The sequence below is a fragment of the Anabrus simplex genome, chromosome 5 (genome assembly GCF_040414725.1).
Source record: "Anabrus simplex isolate iqAnaSimp1 chromosome 5, ASM4041472v1, whole genome shotgun sequence".
Classification (NCBI taxonomy): domain Eukaryota; kingdom Metazoa; phylum Arthropoda; class Insecta; order Orthoptera; family Tettigoniidae; genus Anabrus; species Anabrus simplex.
In genome coordinates, this window is record NC_090269.1 from 334,376,410 (window position 1) to 334,392,338 (window position 15,929).

Below are 15,929 nucleotides of genomic sequence, written 5' to 3' on the forward strand. Positions count from 1 at the left end.
TAATTAGTGGGACGTAAAAGCTATTATTATTATTATTATTATTATTAATATTATTATTATTATTATTATTATTATTATTATTATTATTATTATTATTATTATTATTATTATTTGTCGTTTAGGCCTACTGAGGACCACGGGGCTCGTATCTACTCTTGGGTAAAGTTGTTGCTTTCTTCTTCTTCCAATACTCCTTCATTTGCTGACTATGAGCCAGCTTTCTCTCCTCGGTCCACTTAGTTCCTGTAGTCTTCTTACTTGTAAGGGACGTTGGGAAAATTCCGTGTCGGATGGCTTTACGGAACAGTAGTCGGTCATGAGTTTGTCCCAGTGGGATATCTAGTTGTTCCATATCTGACTTAACTGACGTGATCAATTTGTTCTTAGAAGCCTTGCCTCTTCCTGTTACTGTGAATATCCTGTTGGTGAGTCTTTTGGAATCCAGACGGGCCAAGTGTTCATAAGAGGTCAGGCGCCTTTTCCTTATAGACGTGACGATGTCATCCTGGTGTTCATACAGTTCATCATTATGGCGGATTCTGTAAGTGCCTCCTTCCTCTCTGATTGGTCGTAATATCCTTCTCAGGATCTTCCTCTCTTTTACCTCCAGCTTTCTGAGTGGGCCCTTCCTAGCCATTACAAGGCACTCAGAAGCATACAGAACAGATGGTTTGACTACCGAGTTGTAGTATCTGAGTTTGAGGTTCTTTATTATTATTATTATTATTATTATTATTATTATTATTATTATTATTACACCTCTAGCAACTAATTTCACTTCTAGAGAAACTGATTCATTATTTACTTGACCTTACGTCATCATGAAAAGAAAATGGAGGATCGATAGAGTCCAATGGCGTTTAAGCCATAGCGCAACATAACATAACCAGCTAGTTAACACATAACCACCCATTATTTATGACGTTTGGCAGGTAATCAAATATAGCACTTCAGGGACGCCCGTGGTGGACTAAACCACGCCACATGCTCCATACCCCTGAGACCAATCTGTGGCTACAACCAATTAAAGCCCCCCCCCCCGTCTTATTCTCTGAACGAGATGGTAGGTTACGGCTACACGTTTCAACACAGGTTATAAAAGAGGTTTCTTGCAAGCTGGTAATCCTCCATGGTGCTTGGTGCAAGGGCGTCGTAACATCCCTGGAAATGGCTTCAGCCATTTTACTTCCATGGCTGTTTCATTCCGCCAATCAATAACGAGGCCATGATCTGGACCAAAGGGAGATCGAATTGTTTCCTTCAAACACTTAAGTATCTGTAGTGATAAGAGCTCCGATATGCCATTCCTTAAGAAATGTACTGACTTTTAATAACGGAGATTGAATCTCCGGAGTGTAGGTTAAGATCATCTTTGTAACTAATTTCTTTCTAGGATTTTACGGCACAGATTGTGAAATTAACTTATTCTCTCAAGGGACATTTGCAGAGCTGTCGGCGAGAATCTTGACAAAACTTCCGGCTTAGAACGATAATGGATCCAGGGCAGTGTGTTGTTATACTGTATATTAAGCTTCGCAACAGTCCATAGCTTCCGATACAGTGATCAGAGGGTGGAGGTGGGGGAGCTATAATACCTGTAATATATAAACCAACAATCGAATATACTACGTATTTACAGTATCGATTATGTTTGGACCTGGAAAGCGACAGTGCACACAAGAAGCGCATACTATGCCTATTGGTTTGTGTCAGAGGACGCATAATTGGTAGCTAACAAGGATCCCTTGCCAACGTGTTCTCACTGATTTGATCCCTTTTTAAAATACATGGAGACCATGACGAGAATTTTCACCGGTTGATATTCAAGGCACAACTCCCGCCTAATTTCGAGAAAGTTGAATCTGAATATTTCGAGAGTGCCGAGACTAACAGCACGTGCCATATTTCCACATTGAACGCACTGTGAAATGATCAAGCTGCCAGCTTCACAAGCTCGTGATTCACCGATCGAATCTTACTTTCATAGCATTCATTTTGGTATATTTCACAGATCCACAGTATTTCCCGCTCCTACTATAAATATATACTGTATATGAAGACGCGTGAAAATGATTTTGTGTTGATTTGCTCACATTCCTTTACCATAAAAGCTCATGTTAAGCGGTTATAGGTATAGCAGCTAGCCGGATAACCGAGTTAGATTCCCGGGCAGGTCAGGGATTTTTACCTGGATCTAAGGGCCGGTTCGAAGTCTAATCAGCCTACGTGAGAACAACTGAGGAATTATCCGACGCTGAGATAGCGGTCTTAGTCTAAAATGCCAATACTAACGACTGAGAATCTTCATACACTAACTATACGTCACCTCCAAAACTATAGGCCCTCGTGCTGAGTAGCGGTCGATAGGCGAAAGCCAATTAAGCCTGTAGCTCTAAGGTATTACTATCAATATGGGATATTTTATTACAGTATTATTCACTCCAAATCTTTTCCCTCACATTTCTATAATATACATCTTCTCATTATTATTATTATTATTATTATTATTATTATTATTATTATTATTATTATTATTATTATTATTATTATTATTATGAAATGAAATGAAATGTCGTATGGCTTTTAGTGCCGGGATCTCCCAGAACGGGTTCGGCAGGTGCAGGTCTTTCTATTTGACTCCTGTAGGCGACCTGCGTCGTGATGAGGACGAAATGATGATGAAGACAACACATACACCCTGCCCCCGGGCCATTGAAATTAAACAATTAAGGTTAAAATCCCCTACCCGGCCGAACCGAAGGCCAGTACGCTTACCGTTCAGCCAACGATTCGGATATTATTATTATTATTATTATTATTATTATTATTATTATTATTATTATTATTATTATTATTATTATTATTATTATTGTCACGTTCTCGTTCGTGAATCATAGATAACAGCTGAGTGGCCTAGTAAGTGATCCTGAAAGTCGGGATAACAGTTGCTATGGAGTAGGAGTGGGCATGTCAAACATATTCTGAGTCATGGCCCTTCTTGTACTCAGGCGGCTAGAATTGTACAATTCACCAGTGGTCCCTAACGCGTTAGAGGAGAGATTCTCATTCTGGCTATGTGTAAGTAGAGTAGCATCCTGCTTCACAGAATTTGCCGAGCTCGGCTTATTCTAAGCAAGCCTCGGACCTATGGGAGTAACGGAGTCGTACTTCCATTTGACAGGCGAGGGGCTTCTTGGAAACAACCTGGTGGACGAAATGGAATTCTATGGGGTTCTATCACAAACGGAGCTTATGGAAGAAATAAAACAGAACTGACTGAGTCAGCAAAGAGGATGTGTCTGGATTCATTAGAAGTTAATGAGATTCAGGTAAGGGGAGATAACAGGGAAGAGAGAGGAGGTTATGAAGTGTTCTTTACCGGTGTTTAGAAGGGAGGAGAAAAGTATGGGTCATCAGGAACACCATTGCACGCAACACAGTTTCTGTTAGGCACGTAAATGAGCGAATGATGTGAGTAGATTTAGCTGTTGGAGGAATTAGGACGAGAATTGTCTAGTGTATTCACCATGTGAGGGTGCAGATGAGGATAAAGTTGACAAATTTCATGAAGCAACGAGTGGCATCGTGGTCGGGGTCAACAGCGAGGTTAGGGTAGTGCCACTGGGAGATTTCAATGCGATATAAGAAGGTGATTGGTGAATGTGGGAGAACATATGGAAGCTAATAGGAATGGGGGAGCGTTTACTGGACTTCTGAAATAATGTGCGATTGGCTTCTAGCATAAGGTTATTCATCGCTTCACATGGAAAGGTAGGGGCATCAGATCCATAAGACTATATCATGACCAACTCTTAATTCGGGAAAACTGTTAGTAATGTGCGGGTATTACGGAGATTTTTCGATGATACAGACCACTATCTAATCTGCAATGAACTAAGCATCTCTATGCCTAGGATAGAGAAAGTGAAATCTTCTGCATATGAATAAGGGTCGGGAATCTCGAGGACAAGGAAATTAGACAGAAATTCATGGATATGATTAGTGAAAAGTTTCAAACAATAAACAGCACGCATGCTCAGGATATAGAAAGATAATGGGTGGCATACAGGGATGTTGTAGCAGAGACAAAGAAGGGGATACCTTGGAACAACTGTGCGTAAAGTGTCTTCAATTAATAATTATATAAACTTCGCATTTGAGGTACTTCCTAGACTTTAACTACTCGATGGAGTCTATGCAGTCTAGGATACCTCCACATACATATTTTTACTACTAGCTACAAGAATCCTGTCTGTCTTCATCGTCTGTTAATGTTTCTTCCCCGCATTCCTCTTATAATATTACAAAGTTTTGCTGTTCTCCCCGGTGTATTCCATTCTTTGTTTAATAACTTAGTGTAAAGTTCAGGTTCATTTTTGATTTTACTTATCTCCTTCCCACCTAGGCATGTACATTTCTCTCTAATCTTTGTTTCCTTACAGTATTTTAGTATGCGAACCACTTCCATATCTTTACTGCATAAAATGCATCGATATTCCTATTTTTTAATGTTATAGCTTTATTCTTATATATTCCCACCAGTCACCAAATAATCCCTCTAATTTCCCTTGTTGTTAAAATTTCAGTCCTTACTGACATATTTTTATTCAGTTTACAAAATGCAACAAGCTGTTACATTGCTATTACATTTTGTCCTTATCGTTTGTCTTTCACTCTCTGGACTACAGTTTTACACGATCCCATATCATCCCTTGATAAATTTATTTCCCAATATTACCCAATTCCTATGTCATCCAGTAGTTTCTTCACCCCATCCACCCAGTAACCCTCATTTTGATGTTTCATTTGGTACTGGAATGCTATCCTTAGAATTTCACCCCCTGCCCCCGTCTTTAGCCTCAGCCAACATTTAATTACGGTATTCGTTTAACAATATCCGCCAGTACACTCGTCCTTTCACATGTCATTCTCACTCACTGTTTCCAGTACAGCTCGGCAGTTCCATTATTTCGGTAAATGTAGCCTACTTACCACTACATATAATATTATAATTCCATCATCTACTCCCCAAATATCTGATCCATACAATAACCTCGTTTTAAGTACTGAATTAAATACATTTTTCTCAACTTCGTATTTGATGTTCGGCATCTTTCTCTCCAAAATGTTGCTCCTTTTATCTGTTCTGTCCATTTGCTATTGCTGCTTATGATCGGCCCTAGGTATTCAATATTTTTAACAACTTCTAATTTTCTCTTACCCATCTAACACTGTTAATTTTTTAAGAGTTTATCACCCCTTTACACACAATAACTCTGGTTTCCTGTGGATTAATTTCTAGACTCCATTCTTTATAATAATTTACTATCTCATTTTGCATTTTAACGGGTAATGGAATGGAATGGCATATGGATTTTAGTGCGTGTCGTAATGAGGAGGAGATGATTATGAAGACGATACCTACACCCAGCCCCCATACCACAGAAAACATTTCCCCTGTGATCAAATGTCAGTACGCGAACCATTTATCCATAGAGTTGGACATTTTGACGGGTGTTAATATGAGTAGAAGATCACACCCGGAATATTTTGGTTCCGACGGAACAATGTCATTAATAAATAAACAATAGAAATAATAATGGTTAATAATTTGCAACCCTGCTTGAGACCCAGTTTTGAAAATATCTCTCGCACTACTATTCCATCTTTCACTTTGATAGAATATTTTAATTCCTTATATGTATTTTCAATTGCTCTTTCTTCCTTGATAATCCGATCTGACTCACCATTCCGTCGCCGAAAACCTTCGATATGTTGGTGTCAGCCTCGTGTCGGTAGATTTACTGGCACGTAAAATAACTCCTCAGCGACTACATTCCGGCACCTCGGCGTCTCCGAAAACCGTAAAAGTAGTTAGTGGGAAGTAAAAACCAATAACATTATTATTAAAATGTGTGTTGTGTGTTTAACGTCTCTTGAATTGAAGGTCGTTAGAACAGTGTCATCGTCAGTGGTTCTCACCGAGGCACCGCTGTTCGAATTTCGGATAATGCACGTGAGGTTATTTTAAACAAGAAGTCAGGTCACTGTTGTTTGTAGTCCGCGTAAAATTTAAAGCCTCATGGCTATATTCAGGCACGAAGAACTACAAGCTTACTTATTTTGTCTTGAATTGATATGGAATTTAAGACATCAGAGTGTCAGAATTTTCCTTCCTTAAGGGGTTGTAATTCTACTGAAATAGTTCTCACACTTAAGCACCCAAATGCCAACCAACGGACTGCTTCAAGATTCGTTCCTGCGACTATAAAGATAATTGGTGAGGTTGCATAGTTTCATTTGATGGACGCATTCTGAGCATTGTAAAGTAGATTCATTTAAAATAAATAAATAAATAAATAAATAAATAAATAAATAAATAAATAAATAAATAAATAAATAAATAAATAAATAAATAAATAAATAAATGAACATTTCTGTACACTTCAAATATTTCTCATGTTTTGTCTTCATCTCTGATTAGGTATACAAAAGTTTCGGTCCAATTTTTGTCTGTCTGTCTCTCTGACTGACTGTCTGAATGTCTGTCTGTTTGTCTGTTTTTTACATCACGGAGAAACGGCTCGATTTTGAGTTCAGGAATAACCGGGTTGTCACTGAGCTCTCTATTATTTGATTAACATACAGTGGCTTAGGAATATTAAGGGCACTTAAACAGGAGGGGTCGAATTATTCCGTTAATATTAGCTGTATGGAAAGCCTGTACAATTGAAAAAATGTGAAAAATATATTTTCCGATCTTTTAAGTTTCATGTGTCCGCCTCTGTGGTCTAGTGGTTAGTGTGACTAGCTGCCAATTCCGGAGGCTGAGATTTGATTCCCGGCTCTGCCACTAAATTTGAGAAGTGGTACAAAGACTCGAATGGGGTCTACTCAGGTTCGGGAATCAACTGAGTAAAGGGGATTCGATTCCCACCTCAGCCATCTTCGAATAAGTTCTCCGTGGTGGCCCACTTCTCCACCCAAATGCCGGGATGGTACCTAACGGCTGCTTCCTCCCCTCTTCGTTGCCTGCTTCGTCCAAACTTCCCACCACCCACAAGGCGCCAGTTCAGGTACTGGTCCTCCTCCCTAGTTGTATCCCCGACCAAATGTCTCACGTTCCAGGACGCTGGCGGAAGAGGTGCTATCCCTCGCAGGAGTCCGGGGAAAACCAAACAAACGAATCGTTTAAGAACAGAATAGATGAATAACTGTTAGGGAATCTGCCACCGGGCAACAGTCCTAAATGCAATGGTGATTGGTGAAAAATATGTACGAGGAATAATAATGGAGACATTTACGATTATCACATATTTCATAAACTTCCAAATATCTTCTGAAAAGTTGTTCTACCTAAAAAATAAATAGAAATAAAGTTTATTTAAAAGTATTATAGAAAATACAATGACAGATTTCTTATAACTCTAAAAGTTTTGCTCTACGAGCTATAATAATGGATATACTAACGAATTCAGATTTTAATTGCTGATATTAAAGTATTATTCAGTCGTCATGGTGCCGAACTAACTCGCGATAGTGGTGTATGTTATCGTGACCGGTTATTAGCCCCTATTAATCAGGAATATAATTAAGATTATAGAATCTACGTGTAAGTCGAACCTTTGTCCCGTTCCTCTATGGGGTTGGTATGAAGTGAAATTAATCTTCGCAGCAAGCATTTATTTTTTACAACCAGATGCCTTCCCTGACGTCCAGCTCGTCTGAGGAATTAATGAGATGAATGACGTGATATATGAGGGTAGGAAGGGAGAAGGTGAAACCCGGTGCCGGCACATAGCCTACTGTTGTCGAATAGCACCAAGCGATCTGCTTTTCATCCCCATCCGTCACCCGAATCACTATAAACAGCATCATATTCCCTCACTCCACATTAAGCGGTTTGGAATTGAATCCAGGCTTTTGGAAGCGCAATTTACCCCCCTAGCCAATATTCTGATGGTGATTTTTTAAACAATGGGAGTCGAACCGGCTATCCGCGCTGTCAAACTATATAGACTTGATGCCTTAACGTGAAGAACGATCAGTCGAACAACGAGGAAAAATAATTTTAGAACGGGATGAGCAATGGTGGCGGTGGGGGGGGGGAGAGGGGGGGGGGAGAAAGTTGAGAAACTAGGCCTGAAATTAATATCGCCTAGCTTGAAGAAAACATGATGTGATAGCCTACTGTATCCTAAGAGCATAAAACGTCTCAAATGTATCAACAAATCCCTTTTGCTTCTGCTGCAACTTATATCCGCTAGGAGGTACTGTTGCAGCAATTACAAGAGCTAATTTGTCAACATCGATACACGAAACTACATAAATAAATAAATAAATAAATAAATAAATAAATAAATAAATAAATAAATAAATAAATAAATAAATAAATAAATAAATCTAAGTAAGGACAGGAATTATACGTTTTTCACTGAGGATGGGATAAAGAATAGGAAGCACAGTTCTAATAATATTATTATTTGGCTGATTCACACATTTTCTTCGAATAAAGGGGTAGGGGTCTACTCACCTGTCCTCGTGCGGGTGGATGTGTCCGAGTCAGATCTATGGTGCCCCAGCGAATGTAGTTTCTCCGTCAGGCCATGCAGACGCTCCGCCAATTTGTTGGTAGGCTTTTCGGCGCTCGGTGTCTGCTGGCCAGTGTCCTTGTCGATGACGCAGGTGGCGATGTTGGGCACCGAGCCAGGCGTCGTGGTGTGCGAAGTGATGGGGGCGCACGCCGTGGTGGAACTCAGCACCGCCATCTCCTGGGCGAGACGTGAACCACTCAATAACCAGAACTACAAGAATGCCAACATTATACAGTTTTATTCTTTCACCATGGTTTTGATTTAAGTACAGCACAAGGAGGGCAGTCTAATAGTTCTTACACAGTTACTTATTACCCAGCCACTTCTTATAATAGAACAGAATAATTTTATTTTCGTCGAACAGCACACAGTTGTAGCTGACAAAGTTGATTACATCCTTGCAAATTGAATGTTGGTCAATTCGTCTTTCTGTCTTTCTTTCATGTAAAAACTACTCGACTCAGGATGTTAAAGTTTGGTAAGCTATAGCTGGTAACCTTCGGTGAACATATGCCTGTACACCTACTTTTATTTCAGTATTCTGGCCCATTTCAAGATAGCGGCCATTTATAAGTAGGTACCGGTGCCTACATTATTATACAAGGCCGGGAGATGCCGCGCAGCGACTGGATAACACTGAAGTTCAGAGCCCTGCCACCAGGATCGCTGTTTAGCACCCTACATTACAATCAATCAATCAATCAATCAATCAATCAATCAATCAATCAATCAATCAATCAATCAATCAATCAATCAATCAATCAATCAATCAATCAATCAATCAATCAATCAATCAATCAATCAATCAATCAATCAATCAATCAATCAATCAATCAATCAATCAATCAATCAATCAATCCTGATCTGCATTTAGGGCAGTCGCCCATTAGGCAGATTCCCTATCTCTGTTGTTTTCCTAGCCTTCTCTTGAATGATTTCAAAGAAATTGGAAATTTATTGAACATCTCCCTTGGCAAGTTATTCCAATCCCTAACTCCCCTTCCTATAAACGAATATTTGCCCCAATTTGTCTCCTTGAATTCCAACTTTATCTCTATATGACTCTATATGTACAGTGTGGCTAAGTATGCTCGAAGGGCTAAGTTCAGTCCATCCACCATGCTGTAAACCCCCCCCCCCCAATGGCACTACAGCCCATGAAGGGCCTTGGCCTACCAAACGACTGCTGCTCAGCCCGAAGGACTGCAGATTACGAGGTGTCGTGTGGTCAGCACGACGAATCCTCTCGGCCGTTATTCTTGGCTTTCTAGACCGGGGCCGCTATCTCACCGTCAGATAGTTCCTCAATTCTAATCACATAGGCTGAGTGAACCTCGAACCAGTCCTCAGGTCAAGGTAAAATTCCCTGACCTGGCCGGGAATCGACCCGGGCCCTCCGGGTAAGAGGCAGGCACGCTACCCCTACACCACGAGGCCGGCACCGCCATGTTGTAGCCAAGCACTTAATCAGCTGGTAGATGAAGGAGAATGATGTGATTATTGTTTCAATAAAGAATATACTAGTTCATTGTTTTAAGATGTTTTTATTTTGCTTATACTGTGTGGATATGTCATTATTTGTTATATTCAGAATCTGACTACCTGACTTAAGACTTCAAAATTTAGATTTATTCATGGTATACAAGAAGTCACAATTATTTAGGAGGTTAGAAATTGTGTGCTGTTAAATGATAACATTTACATTATAATATTATTTATTACAACTCGCTTTACGTCGCACCGACGCAGGTCTTATGGCTACGATGGGATAGGAAAGGTCTACGAATGGGAAGGAAGCGCCCGTGGCCTTAATTTAGGTACAGCCCAAGCATTTGCCTGGTGTGAAAATGAAGAACCGTGGAAAACCATCTTTAGGGCTGCCGATAGTGGGGTTCGAACCCACTGTCTCCCGGATGCAAGCTCACACGTGTGCGCTCCTAACCGCACGGCCAACTCGCCCGGTATATATATTACAATAGATGTGGCATAAAGAGTATACTCATTGTCTTGAATAATGTATGTGATGACTCTAAAGTTAATCTGCATTAAACAAAAACTTTTTAACATTACCATATTCCTGGTTACATGGTATTACACATTAGAATACACAACGCAATATCATCAAATTGTACATAGAAATGCACTTTTTTTATGCATGAAGTACCGGTACGTATAAAATCTTAAAAACACACACAAATGAAATAATTCCAAATTTCAAGTTTAGAGTCCACTCATCCAGAAGCAGGTTTCGATATACTTATTATTTTAAAATAATCGAATAGACTGGGGGTTTATAGGAAGATCAGAAGAGTTTTTCAATTTTCTCTTACACTATCGATTATATCTCATCCAAACTACATATTTAAAGTCTACTCACTCAGGATCAGGTTTCTATAAGTTATGCAAATTATTTCAAAATCACTCAGTAGAATGGAGATCGTAAAGTCTGGGAGAAACCATCATCTAGTAGCCGACGTTGACGATAATATCCGATGAAGCATTCTTGGAAATATCTTGTAATTCAAATTACTCCTTCCTTTGTTCGCTTCGGCACGCTAATACCCTCGATAACTACACCATTCACACAGCTCTTCTTAACTTAACGTAGCCTATGAGATCAGATGCTCATTTTTGGCCTTAAGGTTTCGCATGTGTAGGTGTATGATTGAGTGTATACCTGATGAACTTGTTCACACTTGAAGATATGCCTGAAGTGATAGCCTGGACACAGCTTTGCTTGCTTCTTTTTTACAGGGAACTATACTACTGCTACTACTACTACACACACACGCACTATATAGACACAAATTGTTTAATACATATTATTATTCGTAAATGTTTCGAGAACACCAATTCTGTTCTTCAGCAAAAAAGTATTTACCAAAATCACAGTGACTTTATTATGAAAAATTAATTCGATTTTCAACTATTACTTAAAACAGACAATTGAAATACTGTTATTACATCTTCAAAGATCTTAAGTTAATAAAAGGTTTCACTCAGATAACACTATACACTTGTTATTCAGTGTGTAGTTGACAATAAAAATAATGCATGTTGTTGACACAATGCTCGTCTAGGACTGTGAATGTAGATTATTTGTGCTTATCAATGTATTGTAGGTAATGGGAAAATCATAGGTTTGTGATCTCTTAACTCATTTGTTTGTTTATTTGTTTGTTTGTTTATTTATTTATTTATTTATTTATTTATTTATTTATTTATTTATTTATTTATTTATTTATTTATTTATTTTCTCTCCGGTTTAAAACAGGGTGAAATTACTCCAGTTACAGTAAACCTACACTAACTATGTTTACCTAAAATTATTTCTAGTATACAAATATTGCAAGAGTTCTAATTGAAGTATTTCAATTTTTACGATTATGAAACTGAACAAAATAACTAACAGATTTCATAAGGAGTGCCTTCTGTCAGTCATGTTAGTGTTGTGTCAGTGTGGTGAAAATATTTCAGAACTGCTTGATGGCAAAGTTACGTCTAGCGTTTGGTCCTTCAGGACAGGTCTCTTGTAGCTTTTACACAATGTGTAAAGTGGTGAATCGTTGTGTGAGGTAGTGTGTCCTTTCTCATACAGTACTTGAATGTAGTACTTAGCCTTGAATTTATGCTAAATACACAAAATTTATTCCAGATAAAAAGTCGGGGTTGTCCACGGGACTGTTAACAACTTTATGGAGGAATTTAGCATCCCTAATTTTTCTACGGTTTTCCAGGTTAATTATTATTTTCATTATCTGCTACAGCTGATTGTATGACACCATAAAAAGATAAAAAACATTTATTTTACAGTCTAAAAATTTTACGAAACACCTCTGGACCATTTCAATTAACCTGATATATTTTTCACACCTCGGGCACCACATTACATTCGAATACTCGTGTTGTAGAGTGCCATGATCGACTTCACCTTCTTTATATGTTTACCCTCTAGGGTCGGTTTTTCCTCGGATTCAACGAGGGATCCTACCTCTACCGCCTCAAGGACAGTGTCCTGGAGCTTCAGACCCTGGGTATGAGGATACAACTGAGGAGGATGACCAGTACATCGCCCAGGCGGCCTCACCTGCTATGCTGAACAGGGGCCTTGCGGCGGGATGGGAAGATTGGAAGGGATAGACAAGGAAGAGGGAAGGAAGCGGCCGTGGCCTTAAGTTAGGTACCATCTCGGCATTTGCCTGGAGGAGAAGTGGGAAACCACGGAAAACCACTTCCAGGATGGCTGATGTGGGAATCGCTCAAGTGGGAACTGAACCCACCTCTACTCAGCTGACCTCCCGAGGCTGAGTGGACCCCGTTCCAGCCTCGTACCACTTTTCAAATTTCGTATCAGAGCCGGGAATCGAATCCGGGCCTCCGGAGGTGGCAGCTAATCACACTAACCACTACACCAAAGAATGATCGGCTTCGCCTTAGTGAATGGTTTTGCGCTTTGCACTTCTGATGATAAATCCTAGTGCTCGGTATCCCTGAGCTGTTATTTTGCTTACGTGCAAAGTAAAAGTAAGACCCCTGCCCTTCCTCCCCCTCCGTACCTGTATGGGAAAATGATTTGATTCTTTCTCCTAGTGAATGACAAGTGTTCGAAACCTTGACAGGGAGAAAGGTCGCAGATTCATTATTAATTAATTTTCTTTTCTTTAACCCGCGAGTGGTCGCTAGCCGAAATGTAACGCGAGTGGTCGCGCGTGAGACTTTCTGTCACATTAAAATAAATATGACTTAATTCAAAGTTTTACAACTGAAATGAAAGGCAAGTTCTACCTTATATATTTTAGATAAAAAAGAAATGATTAGTTATGATAGAGGGAGATGGCGTGTGGCTTTTTGCGCCGGGAGTAACCGAGGAGAAGTACGACACGCCAGATGAAGGTTTTTTATTTGACTCCCATAGGCGACCTGCGCGTCATGGTGAGGATGGAATGGTGATGAAGACTACACATACACCCGGCCCCCGTGTCAGCGAAATTAACCAATTAAAGTTCTAATTCCCGACCCCGCCGGGAATCGAACCCGGGACTTCCTTGACCAAAGGCCAGCACGCTAACCATTTAGCCATGGAGCCGGATATGATTAACTTTTTATCTAAGACAGAAATTACTACTTAAAATAACATATTGAATGTACATAAAAATAACTTTCGTCCTGAAGTTGTAAAAAATAAAATCTCACACACGAATTATATCTAGTAATATATACGTACAAAGCAAGGTTTCTGAATACAATAACATTTTCAGAAACAAGAAGTGCTCATAATACAAATACTAATGCGTACAACAGGAGTAAGTTTTCCGCTCCACTTCAAAATAACACTAACGTCATTAGTCGCGCGATGAGATAATCTCTCACGCAGCGCGCACGGACATATAGGAACCTTTGTAATGACTAGGGGAGGGGGTGTTTACCCTTCAAATGTGAATCTCTCTACTCACGAAAGTTGTAAACTCAGCTAGAAGAGGGAACAGTCACCTCCCTTTCATCACTGTGAAGTAATATCACAATAAAAAAGAATGTGAGAGAAAATCTCATATAGCGACCACTCGCGGGTTAACATACGAGTTTGCCAATTTAAACAATGTTTTCTTCCGCCAAAATTTCATTTAAATTAAAGTCATTACTATCCTTTTTACGACAGGTATACAAACAGTTTCTCCAAGATGTTCATGTAATTCCCCTTCTGAACTGTGTATAGTAATTCATGTCCTTTTCTATATTCATGAAACTATGATTGTTATTATGCATACTTTCGTACATAGCAGAATATCTCCTGTGTTTCACTGGATTCATGTGTTTTTTTATATCTAAAATCTAAACTTTTATTAGTTTAAGGTCTTTGAAGATGTAATAGTACTATTTCAATTGTTTGTTTTAAGTAATAGTTGAACATCTAATTAATTTGTCATAATTTTTCTTTCTTCTTTCATGTTACTTTACGTCGCACCGACACAAATAGGTCTTACGGCGACGATGGGATAGGAAAGGGCTAGCAGTGGGAAGGAAGTGGCCGTGGCCAGAATTAAGGTACAGCCCCAGCATTTGCCTGGTGTAAAAACAGGAAACCTTGGAAAAACTTCTCCAAGGCTGCCGACAGTTGGTTCCGAACCCATTATCTCCAGAATGCAAGCTCTCAATTGCGCGGCCCTAACCGCGCATCCAATTCGCTGGGTACTTGTAATGAAGTCATTGTGATTTTGGTAAATACTTTTTCGTTGAAGAAGAGAATTATGTTTTCTCGGAGCATGTACGAATAATAATATTTTATTGAACAGTTTTTGTGTGGGCCTACAGTCGATGTTATTTATTGCATTTCATGTTCATTATGATTAATGGGATTAAACGAAATTCTTTCTTATCGGTTTTCATCAACGCTCAACTGACCGGGCCGGGATTTTAACTGCACATACGTAATTCGCTGGGACTAGTGGGTTATGTGGTTATGTTTGTATTAATGTACTTCTCTTCATCTACGTTCAAAAGTGCACGTTGCAAAGAAAAGAGATTAAACAAAGCGAAGTTCGCTGTCGACTTGAACTTGTGCACGTCGCATTACGAAGCCAGCTCCTCATGATAGCCGAGGCCATGGAATTATTATAATATACTATAGGATGTAGCTATCAGAGAAAGAAGATAAATTAGAGCAGTGATGATGAAGTCCCACGATAGCGATCTCTCAGACGGAATACCCTGCTGGCAATGGGACATTAGCTTCACTCTGTCCATTAACACTGTGCTTCCTTTAACAAGACATGCAAATGACCGACTATCTCATTCGTTCATAAAAGCTGCACAAAAGAGCGAAGGGCATTCATGAACACGCGATTCTTATGCTAAATAATGCAGGAAATTCAGAATAAGTACAGTGCATTGTTACTTAAATCAGACTCACTCCGGCAATTTTAAAATTAATACAGAACATATATTTCGAGGATTAGGCGCCTTAATTACTTAAGTGTTGTGCTAGTGATGATAATGATGATGGTGAAGTTGTTTTGTTGTTGTTAATGATGATGAAGAAAATGAAATGACGTATGGCTTCTGGTGCCGGGAGTGTCCGAGGACAAGTTCGGCTCGCCAGATGCAAGTCTTTTGATCTAACTCCCGTAGGCGATCTGTGCGTCGTGATGAGGATGAAATGATGATGAAGACGACACATACACCCATCCCCCGTGCCAAAGAAATTAACCAATTATGGTTAAAATTCCCGACCTTGCCGGGAATCGAACCCGGGACCCCTGTGACAAAGGCCAGCACGCTAACCATTTAGCCATGGAGCCGGACGTTAATGATAGTGGTAGTTGACTTTACGAAGGATGC

At 39.6% G+C, this 15,929-nt stretch overlaps 1 protein-coding gene across 1 annotated transcript in view; it reads right to left on the minus strand.

Annotated features, from left to right (window-relative positions):
* Dgk (diacyl glycerol kinase 1) overlaps window positions 1-15,929 on the minus strand; it is a 419,783-nt gene that overhangs the window by 292,393 nt on the left and 111,461 nt on the right. Inside the window, exon 2 of the mRNA XM_067148158.2 lies at window positions 8,534-8,771. Coding sequence (XP_067004259.1) covers window positions 8,534-8,771 — 238 coding nt within the window. The remainder of the gene's footprint in view (window positions 1-8,533; window positions 8,772-15,929) is intronic.